A 21407-nucleotide genomic window follows, 5' to 3' on the forward strand; every position below is an offset into this window, starting at 1 on the left:
TTAACCTACCAGTATGTTTTTGGAGTGTGGGAGGAAACCGGAGCACCCGGAGGAAACCCACGCAAACACAGGGAGAACACAGATAAGGCCATGGTCGGGAATTGAACTCATGACCCCAGTACTGTGAGGCAGAAGTGCTAACCACTAGGCCACTGTGCTGCCCGAATAATGGATGGAAGCAAACGAGCAATAGATTGCTTATATGCTGGCTAACCACTCTTGTGGGCATCATTCAGAATGAAAAAGTAGTTAATTTTACCAATGGAAACCGTACAGTCTACATAGCACCTGATAGCCTGGACCACATCAAGGAGGTGCAAGGAAGCATCAGAAAGCTGTGACTTCTAACAAAATGCTAGAACAACAAACCCCTGGTTTAAGCGAAAACAGGAGACCACGTCAGCACCCTGTCAGAATGAAACACCAGAAAGAGGAGGAGAGTTACAGCACAGCGCCCCCAACACAGACACTATGGGGGGTATTCAATTGTTAGCGTTAACCGTAAAAAACAAGCGCTCAAAAAATCTTAGCGTTAATACGGTAATTACTCGTTCAATTTCAGCTCGCCGCTCCGCGGCGAGGTGAAATTCCGCGAGTAAACTACCGTATTAACGCTTTTCTCGCGCAATATTACCGTATAAACGGTAATATTTTTTGAGTGCTCGTTTTTTCCGGTTAACGCTAACAATTGAATACCCCCCTAAATGAGCAAAATAGAGAACGAGTAAAAACACCAATTTCCAAGTAACATAACGGAGATTAACATAATCCAAAGCCCCAAAGCTCCTTACTAAGACCCCAAGGCTCTAATGTATGCACAAAGGGGGGCTGAGCATGTAGAACCCCTTGTAGAGAAGTCTGCACATCCTTCACAGCTGCCAACTTGCGCTGAAAGAAAATTGAGAGAACCGAACTTGCAGTTTCAGAAAAGAGAAACAGAGAATAATATTTTTTTTTTTATTATTATTATGCTGCAGAGTATATTAAACAGACAGACATACAGGACCATACAATACAGAACATTAAACAAAAAATACCAGGACTTCAAATGCTCCAAACTAAAAAAAAAAAAAAAAAAAAGACAAAAGGGAAGAGGGTCCTGCTCGTAGGAGCTTACATCATAAAGGGAGGGCACTAAAACATAAGGCACAAGGTGAGTCAGAAGAGGGGATCAAGCGCAAGAAGAGCAAGTAGCAGGAAGGGTATGAAAGAGGGTGAGGTAGCCAAGCATGGAGAGATGGTTAGTTGTAAGGCTGGTAGGCTTTGAAGAACAGATGTCTGACCCATTTGCACCTTCAAATGGGCACTGAGAGTTTTGAGTTAGTGGAACAAAGTGTGAAAATAATGAGATTTGAAGAAAAAAACAAAAAAAAAAAACACAAGAGTTTTGAGTGCCCGTTTGAAGGTGCACAAATTAGGGGACAGTCAGATGAGGCGTGGGAGGTCATTCCAATATGTACGGGGGCAGCCCTTTTGACCTTTATAAAAAAATGTCCTGCTGAAAGGATAGTAAGCGGGAAAGACTAAAGCGAGAAGTATGAAAACTGACCTTCACACCACTGGATGTAAGAAACACACACATACAACTTCAGAGGAAGATGGTTTCTTTGCTTTAATCCTAGTCCACACAACCTTTTTCAAGAAACCTCTGGAATGAAGAATCAGGGTATCCGTAGCCATGCTGTCAAAAACAGACAACCAAAAGAATGGCAGTAAAGAAGGCCTTGTACCAGAAGATCTGGACGAAGAGGCAACCGATAAGGTGGACCTTCCACTATCCCTCGGACATTGGAGTACAAGTTCTGCAGCCACCAGCATGGCATGTACCTGTTCTCTTTTGACTTTCTTGAGCACCTGCTGGAGCATGGGAATCGAAGGACCATGAATACCAGACAAAACTGCCACAGGATCATTATGGCATCCATGTACCCCACCGTTGGATTTCCTGACTTCACGCAGAAGAGAGTGACCTTGAAAATCACATGGGATACAAAGATCAATCTCTGGCTGACCCCAAACATTGAACCAGAAGAGCGAAGACTTCTGTGTCAAGGGACGATTCTCCCATATTTGAAAGCACCAATCCATGGCCAGATTTGGTCTGGTCAACCGCAACGTGCGGAAACGACAGTGTAATGATCTGCCTATCCAGATGAAGAGTGGATTTGGACCATTTTCCGAGAAGCTCCCTCTGTAGCGGCTGGGAAAGAAACTAGGCAAAGGACAGAGCTTCAAGCACAGACACCATGGTTTCTAGCAGATTTATGCAATGGCACCACTCGGTTGGCTTGTTTAGAAGAGAAAGAACTTTGAACACCGAGAGGAGAACATTCTGATACAAAGTGTTGAAATAGACCGAAAGAAACCTCATCCGTTGTGCTGGAGTCAACTTGGATAGATTTAGAATTCAGCCGTGTGTCTCCAGAAACTGAATAGTCATCTGAATGTGCTGCAGCAGGACACATTCAGAAGACCCCTTTAACAGTTCGTACAAATAAGGCACGATAGGGATGCCCTGAAAGCGCAGGAGACTTGCCATAACCATAATTTTGGTGAAAACCCTCGTGGCAGATACAAGACCAAAGAGTAAAGTCCAAAACTGATGATGCTCCGTGCAAAAAAGCAAAGAGGAGACAAGAGGATGCCGGTTCCATATGGGGACGGTTGCGGATCCCAACGACTCCGAAACCCAAAAACCTGAACCTGCGTGTTGCGAGTCCTGAGATTCAATACCGTAGAAAACACATCCTGCTTTGGGACCAGAAAGGTAACACCCCAAATCATTCTGGAGACAGCCTCCAGCCTCTTTTGCCTGTGCAAGGGCAGACCTATGGTGAAAAATATGCGCAAGGAGAACTTTATGAGGTCTACGACATAGCCTCGAGTCACAATCCCTAAAATCCAGGCATTCCAAATAGAGGCTTGCCACTGATCCTGAAACCGCAGCAGATGGGCCCCCACCACAATGTCGTGATAGGTTGTCCCGTCATGCAGAGGCTTGGGAGCCCCGCATCTGCCAGGGTCCCAAACCGTTATGGGATCCTTCCCTAAAGGAAGAAGACTGACCTGGGCCTACCAAAGCGACAAAAGGACAAAACCTAGGTTGCTTTGGTTTAGCATCGCTGACAGGCAGAAAATAGATCTTACCTAATCCTGTGGCTACCTGAATGAAACAGAATAACACCAAACAGCAGAGACTCCAGCGTATGCTTTGAGTCCACATCACCCAACTAAGAACGCAGCCACAAAGAATGCCTGGCCATAATATTGAGATCAGAAAGTCTGACGCTAAAGAAAACCACACCCAAAGATCAGAAGCTTTTTGAATATTCTCATCCAACACCAACAATTCAGCCCTATGTCTATAGTATTGAAAACCTTTAGCAAACAGTTCCGTCCATGTTTGAATGGCCTTGTTGACCTAGGCTGTAGACATGTTTGGTCTAAAAAACCTGCCTGCTGCCATATATACATATCTTAGAAGAAAAATCACACCTATGATCAGTAGCTTCCCGGAGCAAAACAGCATCCTGCACCTGAATAGCAGTGGTTCTGGTTAGGCAGGCTATTGGAGAATCCACTTTTGGAAAACTCGCCAATTTAGCAGACTCTTCCAATGGCAAGGGGGTAAAGTGACTTAAATCTACCCGGCATCTGATACTTTTAGTCAGGTTTCTGCCTGGCCTCAGCAACCAACTCTAAAAGTTATAAACATTACAAGAAAAATTCTGTTAACTCAGATACTGTTTAAGAAGATAGTCAACAGAGGCACATAAAAACACACTAAAACAAAAGTGCATATCTAGTCCTTTACCCATCACATGCAAACATTGTACACTCCTCATGGCATTTTGCTAAGGAGATCTACTTCGGTGAGAGCTCTACTTGCTGCTAGAGGATGCACCAAAAGCCGCCGGGAGCACTGCGGCGGCTAATGAATAGCACGCACTGATCAAATAGAGATCCCCGCTAAAACTGAGAGAAGCTAGCAGGCTGCAGGGGGAAGAGAGAAGCCCAATAGCTACTCTCCCACGATCAAGGACCCAGGATGCAGGCGGCCTACAGGTACATGTACCCCTGGGAGGCGTCCCTGATTAGTCAAAGTAAAAAAAAACAAGTAAAAATGTGCAAATATAAAACACAGAGCAAGAGCCCAGAACAAAAAAAAAAAAAAAACACTACTCGAGGGCACTTTATTAAAACAGGATGGCTCCAGATGCGAGGGGCATAGAAGAGGAGGAGCTATCCACACAAATAGTTTGAGTTCTAAAGTACCTTTACTCCAGATCCACATACTATACCCCATTGTCGCAGTGTCCCCCAATGGCAAGAAGGATAAAATACATTTTTAAATGGTAACAGTGTAAAAAGCATTAGGATGGGAGAAAACATACGCAGGACATTCTGAACGCACAGAAAAAAAAATTAAACATATAATTTAGGACATAGAGAATATGCTTGCATCAAATTATGTGCAAATGGATCAGTGTAAAACGTTTTTAGGATACATTTTATTTAACTTTGGTTTATAGATTTGTAAAACATTGCTTTCTTCAGGCATTTTCTGTACATAGACAGAACATATATACATACTTTAATAAATTACAGAAACCTTTCCTATCCAATACACTCAAATGTGATTGATGAGGTTGTTTACCTGCTTGTGACAATAATGACGTCTTCAGAGATATTAGCCATCTCCTTGATAGTGAGGTAACACATTCGCCGCAGTGTTTGCTGGAAAAAACATATGGTCTTTCATTAATAAAAAATAAGAAAAAAAATACATAACATAGCTACCTTCACAGTTAATATGAACATAGTTCTGCAAAACCCAAGTGAAAATATCTTATATACACTGAGAAACACTGTCCTAAAACTGAGTACACACTTTTTTTTTGCTTTACATTACTGCAATTTATGTGGTATTGCTCTCTTGGAAACTGGAATCACTCACCAAAGCTGGGGACGCCTGGAGCAGCCTGCTGCCAACACAGGTTCACCTCTGGGGGTACCCAGTCATTACCGACGCAGGTAGTGAGCAGGATCCCCATGCCTCCGGCGCAATCAGGCCGGGTATCAGCACCTTAGATGCAGCACAAGGAAAGCGGCTCCTGGTGGAGCGGGTGTCCCGAAGGTAGATGTACACCATAATGGCAACAAGCCAAACAAGAGGGCAACTTATAAAAACAGTAAGTTTTTCACACATAAAACATTGGGCATTAGCAGAAGTGTCGTGACATGGCGGGTGGCTTACCATGCATTTGCAAATGTGTGCGAATTCTGCATTTTTATGTACAAATAGAAATAGCAGTTCCTTTGCTGGTTATAGCAGTGTGCAGTGTGATTTTTATCTATATTTGTTCCTTTCTGGATAACCGCACCTTTCAAGCACCTGCTACGAATCTATAAAATGATTGAGCAACTTCCATTTCTGTTTTGTTTAGTAGTACAATGTTTGTCCATTTTTAACAATAAAGGCAGACATTTAAGCCTACAATTGTCACTGGTACTCAGAACCACTTACATCATTTGACTGGAATAGTCTGGTCATAGCGAAGAATGCTTCAGTGGCTTCCATTGTTCCAAAGTGTTCACCCTATGACAAAAATAAATAATTAAAAATAACAATAATACCCATGTTTCTTTAATTATTGTCTTGTTTCTTGGAAAGATTGACCTTATGATTTCTGCAGACTTAATAGTAGTACTGTAAGTGCAGCATCCTAATTTTATGAACATACATTTTTATTTTTTAGGTGGCTTGTATTGAAATCAAAGGGAAACATAACCAAAACATGTGCATTTCACATTAAAAAGTTCTCAACGTCAAGTTCTAGAATATTTTATTTATGTAGAAATAAAATAATAATAATAATAATAATAATAAAATAATAATAAAAAGGTGTGAAATATAGGTCAATATGGCAAGTTTGATTGAGTTTTAACTAAGCTTGTCCACCCCAATGCCAATCTGAAGGCAAGATTGCATGGAACAAACAATGCTCAATCATTTTGAGCAGCACTGCAACATATGCTCTAGTAAGCAAAGTTGGCAGCAGTACATTTCAGAGTTTAACATGTAACAGTCAGTGAGCAGCAGGTTTTAGGAGCAACAATTCCTAAAGTCACATTTAGCTTTTAATCATAAGTACAGCCATATCCAACTCCTCTGTAAGTTACTTATTCCCAAAATCCAGCACTTTCTGTTGCAAATATTTAGTATTGGTATTTTGGGGCATTTGTTACTTGTAGTATGATGTAATTGGGCAATTAGGATGGATATTTAAAGCAGAAGGATAATATTGATTGCAAAGTAGCTAAACAGAAAGCTTTAAATACATATTTCTTCAGGGGGGCACAATTTTTATCTTTCAAGAGCTAAAAAACAAAATACAATCTCCCAAATTTGCATTTTTAAAATGTATTTACAGGTAGGCCATTTAGCCTGTTCTATTCCTAGCACTATACACAACTGTTTGTGATACAATGGTCAGTTTACTGGATTTGTTTACACAAACTTATTGCAATCTGATCTAGACAAAATATGGCATAGATATATTAATGGTTGTCAGAAAGACATACCTGATATTCTATTCAAGTATTATAAAGGTACAAGAAATCTCTACATTCTGCCACATTGCAGGAAGCCTATTTTAAAACTATTAATAGGGCATACATTTCTCAGGGACAAAGGAGACACATGGTTGCTGAAGAGTCAGGAAGTTGTCTAAGTCTAAACATTGTAATGCAAACTTTTTTGATAATATGTGGGAATGTGGAACAATTAGGAAAGCTTGGGATAAAGTTATGTTATTTATTAATTCCACTTTCATACTACATCTTGTGAAGAAGTCACCAGCCAATTAATTTGGACTGGGAAAGAGAAGAGCCTTTGTCAACTTACGGTCATTACTACAGTAGCCGAGAAGGTTACCCTGACCAACAACATCATCTACCCCACCCTTCCTGGGAACAGTTAAAAATAATTTACTACAACTTATATTTTGATAGATGTGCAACTCTGCCCGACATCAAGAATGGGGTTCAGCAGTTTTACAAGAAATGGGGTCTTTATATTGACTAACTGGATATCACTACCCAAACACGTACACTAAAAATCTTTGAATCTACAGATTGGTACCTGTACAGATAACTTAGTAACTCTCCTAAAGGAACTGATATGCTGACTTATTCTTGACTTGGTGTTAACTAATACTAGTATACAATGTGATAGGGAATAAAGTGGACTGTATTCAGCATTACTTTAGGTTGTGACGGGGGGACATGCAAGGTGCCGGTAATTTCTGACCTTGGATTTTCATTGCTTAGAACTCCTGTTCTCAGGATCGGGAGCGGAGGCATACCTTGAGCTATTGCTTGATGTCCTTTATCATTTATCGGATAACATAGGTTTCATTTACAGATCTATTTCCAGATTATATACTTAATGATCTGCCAATTTTACCAAGACATCTGCAGTTATAATTAAAAATACCATAAAGACACAAACTGAGATTCATTAGCTTATTTGCATCTCTGTAAACTGATAGTATTATGGTATATTTATTTTAACAGTATTCTTTTCTTTTTTACCTTTGTTTTTATCTTGCATTACTGACTGTCCTACGTTGGCAAACACCTGTAATTTTTTTTATTTATTTTTTACCATTTATATACATTTTTTAGATTTCTAGTATTTGTGACCGGTAGCTTATGCTACAGATCTGGGGCTTTTCTCACTATTATTTTCCCTCTCTACACTGAAATTTACTTCCAATCCCAACACTGCCCTTAAAAAGAAGATGCGCCACACTTACATTTCCTGTTCTTGCAAAAACCCCAAGAACCCCCCCTTTTTGTAGAAATCTCTGCTGAAAAATGAGCAGAGATTTTACCGTAGTAACAGTAAAAATGTGCAGCCATGATGTTCTGAGGAACTTTGCAGGTATCAGAATTCCTCCACAAAAATCTTATGTGCGTGTAATTGAAATTCTAAAGATTAAAAAGAGCTGAAGTCATAGTGAATCAGGTTAAGAGTGCCAATTTTTACTTCCATTTTTTGTCTTGTTTTATTGGGGTTCCATATTTTCCCCAATTCTTCATATACAGGGGCAAATAATCCCAAAATAAGCTTGATAGACGTCTCACATTTCTACTCTGATAGGGGAAAGAGCAAGATCCCCCATAAGCACAAACCGTTTGTGGCTTCCTGTTCGCATCCATTCCCCTCCTCACATAATGGTACTGCCAATGTCACATGCAGCTCTGCTTCCTAACATTAGGCACTTGAGTGGATAAGTCTTTGTCTCCAACAAGCTAATCACCCTTATCTCATGAAATACACTGCTGCTGTTGAACATTATTGAATACACTGATCTATGACCACCCATTTCAAAACTGGTGTCAATTAAAACAATGGTTCTGTCTACTACAAAGACAGCATTATGTGTGTATACTAACCTGGTTCAATAAGTATAAAATCTTGGTTAAAATATGGAGACATCTTCTTGGATTTATAGGAGTTTCATTGAATAGCCGCGCCTGCAAAAGAAAACTAATTCAACACAATGTTTCATAAAATGGAAAGTGAAATATTAATAAAAAATAACAGTGAAGAATGACTGAATAGAATGATCCAGTGGGTAGGTAAGTTGCAATCAGTGGCAACCCACTTATCTTTCATGTACACTTCACAAGCCAGAAATTAAGCCATTAATTAATATATGACCATGAAAGCACCAACATGCTCCTTGCTATCTATATCAAAATGGAGTTAAGAATGGGTCTTAGTATAATAGCTCAAAAAGTTTTTCTGAGGTGCACTTGAAAGCCCGTATAGAGATTATCTGAACTGCACAGGTGATCAAGCTATAACACATACATACAGCCACACCATAACAAAACTGCACTGGCTTAGAGAAAAGAAAAGGTTCCAACCTAATGAATTAAAACTAATAATGAAACACTACTATACTGACACTATAAGATACCAGCAGTTTTTGTGTCACTCAAGCAATAAACAAACGTTAAAACAGAAGAGCAAAAGTAGTACACATATAGTGGCATATTCAATTGTCGGCGGAAACGCCGAAAATCTCACGGTCCGCGCATTATTACTGTTATTACGGAAATAGTGCGCGGAAAAAACGTTATTACGGTAGTTTTCTCGGTGGATTTCAGCTCGCAGCTCCCTGAGACGCGAGCTGAAATCCAGCTAACTATTACCGTAATAACGGTAATAGTTTTAACGCGCCGCAGAAACAGGACAATTGAATATGCCCCATAAAGTGTTACAAAACAAAATTGCTAATCAAAACCCAATCTTCTGTTTCTACTCATGGACCAAGCAGCCCTGGCCAGTGCTCATGCATATCATTAGTGTAGTATTCATGCATTATTTAATGAATGAAGCAGACTAAAAATAACACATTCATTTCACACCATTGCGTTCAGAAATTTTAACACTGCACTGAACATTTCAAAATCCAGCAGGTTCTGTTATTGATGCATTAGTCTGCATTTCTCCATTCACTCAGCTTAACTCAAGAAATATTCTGTCATGTTAGCAACTGAACACTGAAATAGCCATTGGCTGGTACTAGTGCAACTAAAGCCGCGGAGTCAAACGCACCCCCGGTGTTCAACAGGGACCCTAGAAAGGAGGTATAAACTTTGCTGCTGTGAGGTGTGCAGGTTGCGGTTCTCAGAGTTAGTCACTAGCAAAGTGGTGTAATGAACAGGAATAGTTGAATAACCTGGGTCAAAGGCAAACAGTAGTACAGTACACAGGGATGATCAAAAGGGTAAATAAGAAACGAACCAAAGATCAGAACCAGAACGGACTGCGCAGTACGAAAACAAGATCAAAAGAGAAGTCCAGGGAACAAGCCAAAAGTCAGAAGCCAAATGCAGGTAGCAGGATAATCACAACAGGAACGCTGGAGTAGGTGTCCACCAATACTCTGGCATCTTAGTGGTGCCAGAAGGTTCCTTATATAAGAGGAAGTTGGCCCTGATTGGGGGAGAACTGATTTGGCAATCAGAACACAGCTGACCGCTGACAGGAGCAGAGAGAGTGCTCCGTTCATGCACACGCAGCGTGAATGTCCATATAAAGCAAGCATCTGACAGAGAGAGGCAGCAGTCTCCGGCACCTAGGGGAAGTGCGGGGACAGCGCCTGACAAGTACACATTTTGGTGTGTTTATCAAAATCTATACAATCCACAGTGTTGTTAACATTTCTAGAATATGCACTACATGGAAGCATGTAATTTACAGTGCAAAGTAAAAAAACAAACAAAAAAAAAAATCTGTTTTGCTGATATTATTCCACCTTTTCTTGCCTGCCATGTTGACACAAATATAGTAGCTTTGCAGGCACACATGATCAGATGCATGGTAAGCGATTTGTGTGTATGTGCGTGACAAGTTTGACTGCCAATCTAGGTGTGGAACTGCAAAACAGCCTGACAGCTAGACTTATATTTACAAGTGCAAATGCAGAGTTGAAGGCGTGTTTTTAATTTGTGAGGGGGTACAAACTTTTGAGTGCAGGCAAGCAAAATTTTTATACCTGTTGGGAAGTGGCGCAGAATATCAAATATATAAATGGTGTGCAGTTTGAGTTCACTGGATATCAGTGTCAATACAGTATTAAAAGTGATAGACAAATATAACGCAGAAAAGAGAGACAGCCATATTTTGAATGCAAACAGGATTTCCAGTAGTGCACAAAATACAACAGTGTTATAAAACAACCTGCCCTTTTATATGGTTCCTCTGTGGCAGCTACCAATTGTATCCATAGCTTATGATCCATTAAGCTAAAAACTGTTACTTGGTGAAAGTCTGCTGGAGCTTTGTTTTTCTATTACTACCTTTCTCAAAGTGTTATGTCAGGGATGGACAAAATGTAGAATTCAAGAGCTGGTCAGTGAAATATATGAGGCGGCAGTAACTTAAGCAGCCAGGGAAGATATGGGACCATAAACAACAGAAATGACTCCCAAAAGTTTGGCACATTGACTACGCAGATCCTGAGATTTCCCCAGCCCCGTAATATGCAAGACTTTTAGTTCTGTGTAACGAGAGGCATCCCTTCTCATATATATATATATATATATATATATATATATATATATATATATATATATATATACACACACACACACACGTTGATGCTTGCACTTGTGTCCTAAAATGCTATGTACAACTTTATTAAACATGCTTTTGTTATTGAATTACAAAAAAAGTGTCAAAACGAAAAACACGATTCAAGAATGAAACACAAACCCACAGTATACTAAGATTCATTGTAAAGCAAGGGTCAAAAGTAGTAAACGGTCCTTAAGTGAATTTTGCTTTAATGAGTGGGTGGGCCACAGCGACAAAAAGTAGAGTGCTTCAACTTGGCTTTAAACTCAATAGTATGAGTTTTCACAGGTAGGGCGCGTACCTATGTCCGTCCAGTCAAATGTAAGCACTGTATACATGGACATACACTACATGGCCAACAGTATGTAGACACGTAAACACTACAACCATATGTGCTTGTTGAACATCTCATTCCAAAACCATGGATGGAGTTGGCCCTTCCTTTTGCTATACACTCTTTTGTGAAGGCTTTCCAATACATTTTGGAAGATGGCAGTGAGGATCCACATCCATTCAGCCACAAGAGCATTAGTGAGGTCTGCACATATGTTAGAGCGATCATGCTTAGCTCGCAGTCGCCTTTCCAATTCAAGCCAATGGTGTTCGATTGGGCTGAGGTCAGGCTCTGTGCATTCAAGTCAGGTTCCTTCAACACCAAGCTTGGAAAACCATTGTTTTTTTTTATAGATCTTGCTTTGTGCACTGGGCATTGTGACACTGAAACAATGTTGGGAATTCCCCGAACTGGTGCCACAGAGTTGTAAGCACACAATTCTCTAGAATGTCATTGCATGCTTTGGCATTAAGATTTCCTTTCACTGGAACTAAGGGGCCCAGGCTGTCTGTAAGTAAGACTGTAGGCTTCAATGGGGCAGGGACTGATGTGAATGAGTTCTCTGTACAGCGCTGCGAAATTAGTGGCGCTATATAAATTGATGATGAAACCATGGAAAACAGCCCGAGAGCATTATTATTCCTTCTCCACCAAACTTTACAGTTGGCAGTACGCATTCAGTTAGGAAGCATTCTCCTGGCATCCACCAAACCCAGATTGATCCTTCAGACTGCCAGATGAAGTGTGATTTGTCACTCCAGAGAACACATTTCCACTGCTCCAGAGTCCAATGGTTGTGTGCTTTACACCCCTTCAGTCGACATTTGGCATTGCACAAGATGATCTGAGGCTTGTGTGTGGCTGTTCGGCCATAAAACCCAAACAGAATGAAGCTCCCAGCGAACAGTTCTTATGATTACATTGCTTCCAGAGGCAATTTGGAACTCTGGATTTTTATGCTCTTCAGCAATCCCATTCTGAGAGCTTGTATGGCCTAATGTTTCGCAGCTAGGCTGTTGCTGCACATAGGCATTTTCATCTCCCAATAACAGAACAGTTGACCGAGCAGCTCTGTGCAGAAATGAAAGAAACTCATTTGTTGGAAAGGTGGCATCTTATGACAGTACCATGCTAAAAATCACTGGGCTCTTCAGTAAGACTCATTCTACTGCTAATGCTTGGCTATGGAAATTGCATTGCTGTATGCTTAATTTTATGCACCTGTTTGCAATGGCTGTGACCAAAGTGACCAAACACACTAATTTGAAAGGGTGTCCACATGCTTTTGGCCATGTAGTGTATGAATATGCACAGCAAACAAAAACAAAATATTGACACATATGTATGTGCTGTGTTCGGCTACCTCAATAGTTAAAACAGGATTTACCTCTTGAAGAACAGCACTCTTCTCCAAATGCTGAAAAGGATTAGATCCACTTCCTGAAAAATAAGAGTATTACATCCATGTAAAGAAACAGAAGTCTGTTTGTAATATACATGCATCCGGATGGTGTATGTGACAGTTTATAGCAACCCTCAAGTTTTATTTGATGCAATTTTCTAAAACATGTACAATATTTGCATATTTTAGGCACTAAGTGGCAGATATGTTAATGTTAGTGTTGAAAGAGGCAAAGTGGAAAAACGTATAAGAGTATTAGGCCTGATGTTAATAATAATAGTTTTGATTTGGGTTATTATATTACTAATATTCTTAAAACAGAATGAATTATTTAACATGCTAATGACTAATCAAGGGTTTTTCTACAAATCAAGCATATACTATATACATAGCTGCTGCAACACCATTTACCCTATAATGTATCGAACTATTCAGAATAGAAAACACATACAACTCTATAGTAAAATAAATTACATTTTTAGTATTTTCGGTGGCCTCATACACAGTGGCTCAATAACTATCCAAATATCAGAAACAAATTACGTCGCCAGTCTAAACTGATTCAATTTGCCATAAAAACCACTCATCTAAGCACTATTACACCTACATTTGTAACACGATCATTTCTGCAGCTTCCTGCTTCAGGAAAGTCCGTGGCTTTGCGGCCTGCGCGGAAGTGAAACACACCGCGCCTGCTTTAAATGATAAAATAATATAAACAGAACAATCTTACCAGACTCCTCGTCCTTCTTGTCAAATTTCTTGATCATTTCCGGGGATAGCCGCTCTTCCTATCGGTACCGGTAATAAGGCTCACACAACACACTACACCGGGCCTGCGCGTAACTCCAGCCGAAGCACCGCCCAGTCATTCATGCGCTGCTCCTGCCTATCCTATAGACCAACTCTATAATAGTTTTGGAAGGCAAAGAAGATTTTAAAAACATGGGAATTTTGCCCGATGAGAAAAAAGACAGCCCTGCAGTCCCTGCTAAAATGGACCTATTTGTGTTATGGGCAATATCTTGAAAAAGTCTCAAGTTTTAAAGATTTCTTTCCTGTTTTGAATATTGACGAACTGCATAATAAAATCTTATTACTGCATGTTAGATGCAATTCCTAAAATCTATTCTTATTCTCTATAATTTTGAAATTAACATTTATTAAAAAAATCAGTATTTTAAATAAAAAAAGTATACAATTATGACCAGGGCCAGCAGAACACAGTAATCCTGGTAAGAACCCCACCAACTTGCCTGCCTGCCCCCTTAGTATCTGAGTCCAGGGCCATCTTTTCCATTGAGCACGATGGGCAGCTGCCCGGGGGCCCCACGGGCAAGGGGGCCCCATAGGCACGGCTCTTAATGTGAATAAATAATCCTGCAAAAGAAAAAAACCTGCAAAAAAACCTACAAGGGTCACTGAGCAAGTACATCTATCCATCTCTAGATAAGTGGATTATAGATTATAGATTATCTCTAGTGGATAAGCCACCAAATGCCTTATCCACTCTCTGATCATCTCCCGCCTGGACTACTGCAACCTCCTCCTCACTGGCCTCCCCCACTCTCATCTCGATCCCCTTCGATCCGTCCTTAACGCTGCAGCTAGGCTTATTTTCCTCTCTCGCCGCTCCTCTTTTGTCTCCCCCCTCTACCTAGCCCTTCACTGGCTCCCATTCCCCTTCAGAATCCTCTTTAAGCTCCTCACACTCACCTACAAGGCCCTCGCCAACTCCACTGCGCCCTACATCTCCACCCTCCTCTCTATTCATGCTCCATCCCGCCCTCTCCGTTCTGCCTCTGACCGTCGCCTCTCTTCCCCCCTTATAACCTCCTCCCACGCGCGTATCCAAGACTTCGCCCGCGCTGCCCCCCTCCACTGGAACAAGCTCCCTCCCTCCATCAGAACTTCCCCTAATCTGTCCAGCTTCAAACGGGCCCTAAAAACCCACCTTTTTCTTAAAGCCTTTCTGTCTCCCACTTAACTTCCTACCTTATCTTCTGCCTCTGTCCCCCTACTCTCCCTCTCTCCCCTGCGTCTCTCTGTCTGTCCACCCCTCCCCTTAGATTGTACGCTCCTCTGAGCAGGGCCATCTCTCCTCCTGTTTCCACCACTTCTAACTCTGCTCTCCAGCTACTTAGCCCTCCTCCTCAAAGGTCCTCCACCCCACGTCCACTTTCGCTCCCTCCTCCCCCCTGGGGGTCTCCCTGTCTTCCGCGCCCCCCTTCTTGGGCCCCGTCGTTTGCGGATCCTCCCTCCCCCTTCCCCGCCCTCTCTAGCTGTGCATTGAGCGTACTGAGTTGCTGTGTTTACTGTACTGTGCTGTCTCCCATTGTATTGTGATTTTGTTTGTCTCTGTACGGCGCTGCGGATGTCTTGTGGCGCCTTATAAATAAATATTAATAATAATAATAATAATCTCTATCTCTATATATCTATATCTATATCTGTATTTGTATACATCTATATATCTATATCTAGGGGCCCCGGTGCACTGCTTTGCCCGGGGGCCCATAATGTTGTTAAGATGGCCCTGTCTGAGTCCACGCTCTGAACAGGGATCGGAATAGGAGCCGGGGTTTGGGGTATTTCACTAGTGATGGGTAGTTCACGAATGATTAGTTCAAAAGAACTAATTCAATTATTTCACAGCTCTGGCAAAGATTAGTTCCCCAGGAACTAAAACAAGTGGGAGGAGTTAAAGATAAAGCCGAGCAGCTCCAGCAGCCTCACTCACTGTCTCATTCACACTGGCTCTTTTGTTTCTATTCAGCTCTCTCATTTAATACTCATGAGTCAGTACCTCTAAATTACCAAAGGTGGCACTGCTGTGCTCAGACATTCAGACATTGTGTGAGACTCCGAGGAGCTGATCACAGAGCTATGAGCCACAAGTCATTCTCCTGGCTCAGGAGTTCATTAGTTCATCTAGTTCATTTCACTCTCTGACTCATATGAGTCTCTTGACTCATTTCACTCTCTGAAAGTTTCACTCTCTGAATCTTTTGAATCATTTAGCTCATGAGTCACAGGATAGATTCCCTTCCCTGTCAGCTCAAGACACACTGCACTGCTGAGTGCTGCATGCTATATACTGTAGTTCTGTTTACTGTATCATATATACAAACCTTCAAGAGAGATAAAGTGGAAACGTTGCCCATAGCAACTAATCATTTTCTGCCATTTTATAGACTCTGCTAGATAAATGATAGAAGCTGATTAGTCATAATTGCCAACATTATGTTGGTTACATCTGGGAGTTCCTGGAGCGGGGAATGGGTGTTGGGGGTGGGGCTTCGTGAATTGCGCCATTTTGGCCCTGCCCCCAGTGACATGATGCCTATTTTGGGTCTTTTTAAAGCTGTAAAAATTCCCCCCTAAGGTTTGATACATCTCCCTTATATCCTGATTGCACTGATCTCAATTTTAAAAGCAAAAAAGTGACACTTTATAATACTCTGAATTTGGGTCTTTTTCATTTACATATTATGGAAATAAAAAATAATAATGAAAATGTAATTAACTTTGCAGAGCTCAACATGTCACTACTAGTTTTTGTATAAGTGATTGCCCTTTTTAAAATATTAAAAATGGTCTGACATATTAAACTTATCTGATCATTTTAACAGGACTATAACTCATCTAATGAGGAGTAGTAGATATGCCTACAGTATGTGCAATAGACTAGATCTATATCTCCAATTACTTCTCTAAGCAATGTTCCAGAGCCGGTGATCTAACTGAGCTAAATGAACTACTGAGTCAAATGAGTGAAATGAACTACTGAGTCAAATGAGCCAAATGAACTAATCTATTGAACTAATCTTTTGTGTGAACTAGATCAGAATGAACTAATCTTCAAAATGAACTAGATTTCCCATCACTATATTTCACTGCACATGATCAAACTCAGGAAAGGGAATGCTGGGGATGCTAGTGCCAGCCCATACTGATGCCTATAGTTGTAGTTCAGTCGTATCACAAAAAAAAATTCTCCTGTTGCCCACCACTGGTCTAAGAGTCTGTATTCAGGAGTGATTGCAACCTGATGATATAGTTAACACTTGCCAAGTCCACAACTAATTCACTGATGTTGATTGTTGTTTAACAAATGCACCTTCATCAGGGTTGAATATAAATAATTATAAAGAACAAGTTTATATACATAATAAGAAATGTGACTCCATCTTGTTTTGTGTCAGCCATTTTGTGACAGTATAGCAATATAATCATATTTCATGCTTTAAACATGTAATTCATTAGCAAAAGCAGCCACTTTGTTCTTTGTAAAGCTGCAAATAATGAGATATTAATTTGTTATTCATTAATGGAAACAATTTTTGTAGAAGAATATGTCCATGGCCTTGAATATAGCTGACAAGACCATAACAAGCCCCCTCCTGGGGAGCTGCTTGCAGAGTGCGTGCAGAAGAAATACGTAATTTAATAGTTAATTTTCAAGGACATACAAGAACTGCAACTATGATTTGTAACACTTATGTCCAGTTTCCCAGGACATGTATATCTTTCTTTGTTCTTTGCAATATCTGTCGATGCAGCATTTTGTAATTCACACCTGCGCAGTGCTAAAATGTCTACGTGACTAAAACATTATATGTAGAGGATGATTTGTCTTGATAAACTTAGAACATATACTACACCCTATCTGTGCGTGTTTTCCGGCCGTGAATGAATTGAAGAAAGTTTCCTCTGTTTGTGTTCCACTGGTAATATATTTTGGATTTAACAATAAGGAGCATTCATTGCATAAAAACTTTATTTGTGCTAGAAAAATCAGCTGCAAGTTTGTGTAGACGCAGTTAAAATGTGTCCCCCCCACTCCTCACTGATATATTTCAGGCACAGAGGAATCCAAAAACAGCATCCTCTAGATTGTAAGCTCAAACGGGCAGGTCCTCTCCTCCTTATGCTTCATGTCTGTCTCCCTTGTACAACATTTTTGTAATGTCTTAATCTGAATCCTCCATTACCTCATGCTGTTAATGCTAGCTCAAGACCATCAATGGAGACATTATTATGCTTAATTGTATTCAAATCACTGTTATTATCTTTATCTGTCATAACACTTATTGTACTCATGTTGGTCATCTCTCCAAGATGACTGTCAGGTGCTATAGAAACAGTGGCGCCTTATAAATAAACAAAGCTGATGAGGATGATTTATATTATATAATATATAATATATTATAATTCATAGATATTAAAATCTTTATGTCAAATACTGGCTTTACTCTTTAAATTTTTTCCATTTAAAGTCTTCTTTCATAAACTGTCCCCTGTGTCCCTACTAGCTTGTATGTGTAGGGGTTCATTTATAATCCCTGCTGCATAAGCATGGTTTCTCTATTCACAGTCTGCCCCATCTTTGATTCACCAGCCATACAGTTGTGCGCTTTCACAGTTGAGTCTTCACCGCCTGCCCCTTTTCCCAATCTATAGATCAGGCGAGAGCGAGACATCAGTGCTGCATGCACCAAGATAGTGGCTGAATGTGTTACTAGCGCTGGGTACACACTGAAGCTTTTTCATCTAATTGGTGTTTGGCCCGATATCTCATTAGTGTGTATACTTGCACGATGAACAAGAGTCGTTCCAAACTACTGATCGTCGTTTCATTTGATTGCTCGTTCTGTTTAAAAATCTCGTTCCAACCGCCTTTCGATCCTGTTGTGTGTAGGAAATCACGACCAATTGCCTGACCAACTGCCTATAGTTCCTGAAATAGCGACTTTTTTCTGGGTGTGTATATGTAAATGTCTCTACCTCTCCCACGTTCAGGGCCGGATTAACCTGAGGGCTTTCTGGGCTAGAGACCAGGGGCCTCGGGCATCTGGGAGTGGCTTTGAAACTAATTTAACTTGATTTTTTTATTTATTTTTTATTTCTGTACCGTCAGTTCCGACTGTCAGGTCATGGAGAATGGCAGACAGCTAACAGCAAATGTTTTGCTGTTAGCTGTCTACTGTCACTGTAGTGCTTCCACGGTGCACAGTAATCTCTGTGAAGATACCGTGTTTAATGTAAACTTCTGCGCCGCACAGCTGGCCTACCCGGTACCTACCCAAGGTTCAAAATCACCCAGGCAAATATCCAAAATAATACAAATGAGTTTATTTAACAAAATGGTAGCACGAAACAGCAATAAACATATTTAAATAATAACTTGCAACAAACAACACTACAGTCTGGCACAGACAACATACAGGGTATAATGAAAACACCTCAACAGTATCCTTGTCACTTTCAGGGACTGCTGTCAATCAATCCAAGCTTATCCCCTTCTCTCCTTTAAGGCTACCAGCAAAGGTAGCGGCCTTGAGTCACTGTCACTCCGCTTTCGGCGGACACACAGCTCCCCAAGACCTGGAGAGGTAGATCAGGGCAAAGGCAGTACTCCAGGGACCGATTGTCCCTTTCCTGTCAGGGGCAGAGATCTATATCTCAATGCCAGCCTGACTTGAGCTATTATTTGGTAGTGAATGCCCCTTTGCTGTTCTCTGAAACTGGTTTTTAAAGGCAAAAATTACCTCCTTAGGAGTTTAAGGACCTGCCTGATTGGTCCATTTCTGTGTTTACCTTTTCACAGGTAAACATGCAGTCAAAGGGATAGCAGATGGGTCACTCCTGATTTAAGTAAGGACAGGTATTGTTCTGTGGCTATGCAGCAGAGTTTGTTTAAACAGGAGAGATCACAATCCAGAAACATTTACATTTAAATACACAATGCAGTCCTCTGTAATTAAACATATAGCTCTGTCTGTGGGCCTTTTCCCTATTCTAGCACACACAGACCCACAGCTAAACAAAGACAAGAGACCCCCTGGTGTGATGTACATTCATACAGGACTGGTGGACAATAATCCTTTTGCCTAAGCTGAGACAATGGACTAGTCTGCAAGATAACAATACATGCTGACAGACATTTTAACTACTTTCAAAATAGAATATATACAAGCTTAAATATGATTGACAAATATGGGGAACCAGAGGGCTAGAAAAATTATATGTTTTTATAGTCCACAGTTTGTGAGAAACAAGGTACAGACAGGTTGAGGTGATATTAATACCTCGTTTCCCCACAATCTCTTGACTGAGGAGATCTCGTGAGAGTGAGACTATGAGTCATAGTCTCACTCTCACGAGATCTCCTTAGTAAGGAGTTTACTCCGCACCGCAGAAGCACTACAGGGAGTGACCGAAGAATGCCTGCAGCAGCCTGCAGTGAAGAAAGGACGGATCTGGACCACAGGGAATAGAAGGTAATTGCTCAGGGGGGAAGGGTCAGTACAGGAGGAGCAGAGCAGGGCTATTATATAATGCTGAATTATATATATAGGGTGGGGGGGCTCCATTACCTTAATCCAGCCCTGCCCACGTAGTGCGAAGTCGGACCGTCAGATAATGGGAATAATGTGCTCTTAATGAAGAATCAACAATACAACCTGTTTTACACGCTCTATATGACATTTGCTGTATGCAAGTATATATAAGTGTATTGCCACATGTGAAAATACATATTCACAGTACAGTATCATATATTTCCTGAAGTGACATGTGACCTTATATGTGATTGCTTATTATTATAATATTCTTATGTTGATGTGTATTGATTTTACATATTATAGACAGTAAACTTTAATACAGTAGAACTGTATGAAAGTATATACTGTGTATATATATATATATATATATATATATATATATATATATATATATATATATATATATATATATATATATTGTGGCAAGAGCCCGCTACTGCAGAAGCACACGCGAACAACTTCTTCCTTTTTATGTAGCTTTATTGTCAGGATGGTAAATGTTTTGACACCGTACAGATTTCACAGCAATACTTGGAGACCCTAAACGCTAGCTATACATAGACCAGCTCTCTCTCAGGACCAGCCAGCAACCCCCGCGTTGGTCTCACTGAACAAGTAACACAGTCAAGCTTTTATACATGATACTCCTCCCCCAGCCTTAGCTTGATGGGCAGGTGACACAACCACCTTCTCTTTATAAGGAAACTCCCATCACTACCTCTGTTTGGACTAATCAGACACACCCTGTCTGTTTGCTGAGAGGAAATCATCTAAGTTAGCAAACTTTAAACTACACATAAGTTTTTACCTGGTTTAACCTCAACCTAGGTGCATAACTGTGCCAATGTTTTATTCTGTTTGTATACTTTCTCTGCCTCTTGTCAGATAAATGCCTCCCTTTGTTACAATATATATATATATATATATATATATATATATATATATATATATACACCATGCAGTTTGTATCAATAGCATTTATTTTTCAACAATATCCATAAAAATTGATGTAGAAAAAAAATAGCATAATTGCTTAATCCAGTAACATATTTAACGTTTAACCTGGCTACTGCATTCTGACATTACTTTCTCATATACTTGTAACAATTCCACAACATTTTTCTCAAGTTTATTGATCCTTTTCTTAACATCATTGATGTTTCCCCT

The 21407-nt window shown here is 40.4% G+C and overlaps 1 protein-coding gene across 1 annotated transcript in view; it reads right to left on the bottom strand.

Annotated features, from left to right (window-relative positions):
• The window catches only part of COPG2 (coat protein complex I subunit gamma 2), an 83419-nt gene extending 69651 nt beyond the window's left edge, over positions 1-13768 (bottom strand). The window contains exons 1-5 of the mRNA XM_075208539.1: positions 13628-13768; positions 12880-12932; positions 8464-8544; positions 5528-5599; positions 4658-4737 (exon numbers count right to left, since the gene is read on the bottom strand). Of these exons, the coding sequence (XP_075064640.1) occupies positions 4658-4737; positions 5528-5599; positions 8464-8544; positions 12880-12932; positions 13628-13664 (323 nt within the window). The 5' untranslated portion in view covers positions 13665-13768. The remainder of the gene's footprint in view (positions 1-4657; positions 4738-5527; positions 5600-8463; positions 8545-12879; positions 12933-13627) is intronic.
• Positions 13769-21407: the final 7639 nt, after the last annotated feature.

The sequence above is a fragment of the Mixophyes fleayi genome, chromosome 4 (genome assembly GCF_038048845.1).
Source record: "Mixophyes fleayi isolate aMixFle1 chromosome 4, aMixFle1.hap1, whole genome shotgun sequence".
NCBI classification, from domain to species: domain Eukaryota; kingdom Metazoa; phylum Chordata; class Amphibia; order Anura; family Limnodynastidae; genus Mixophyes; species Mixophyes fleayi.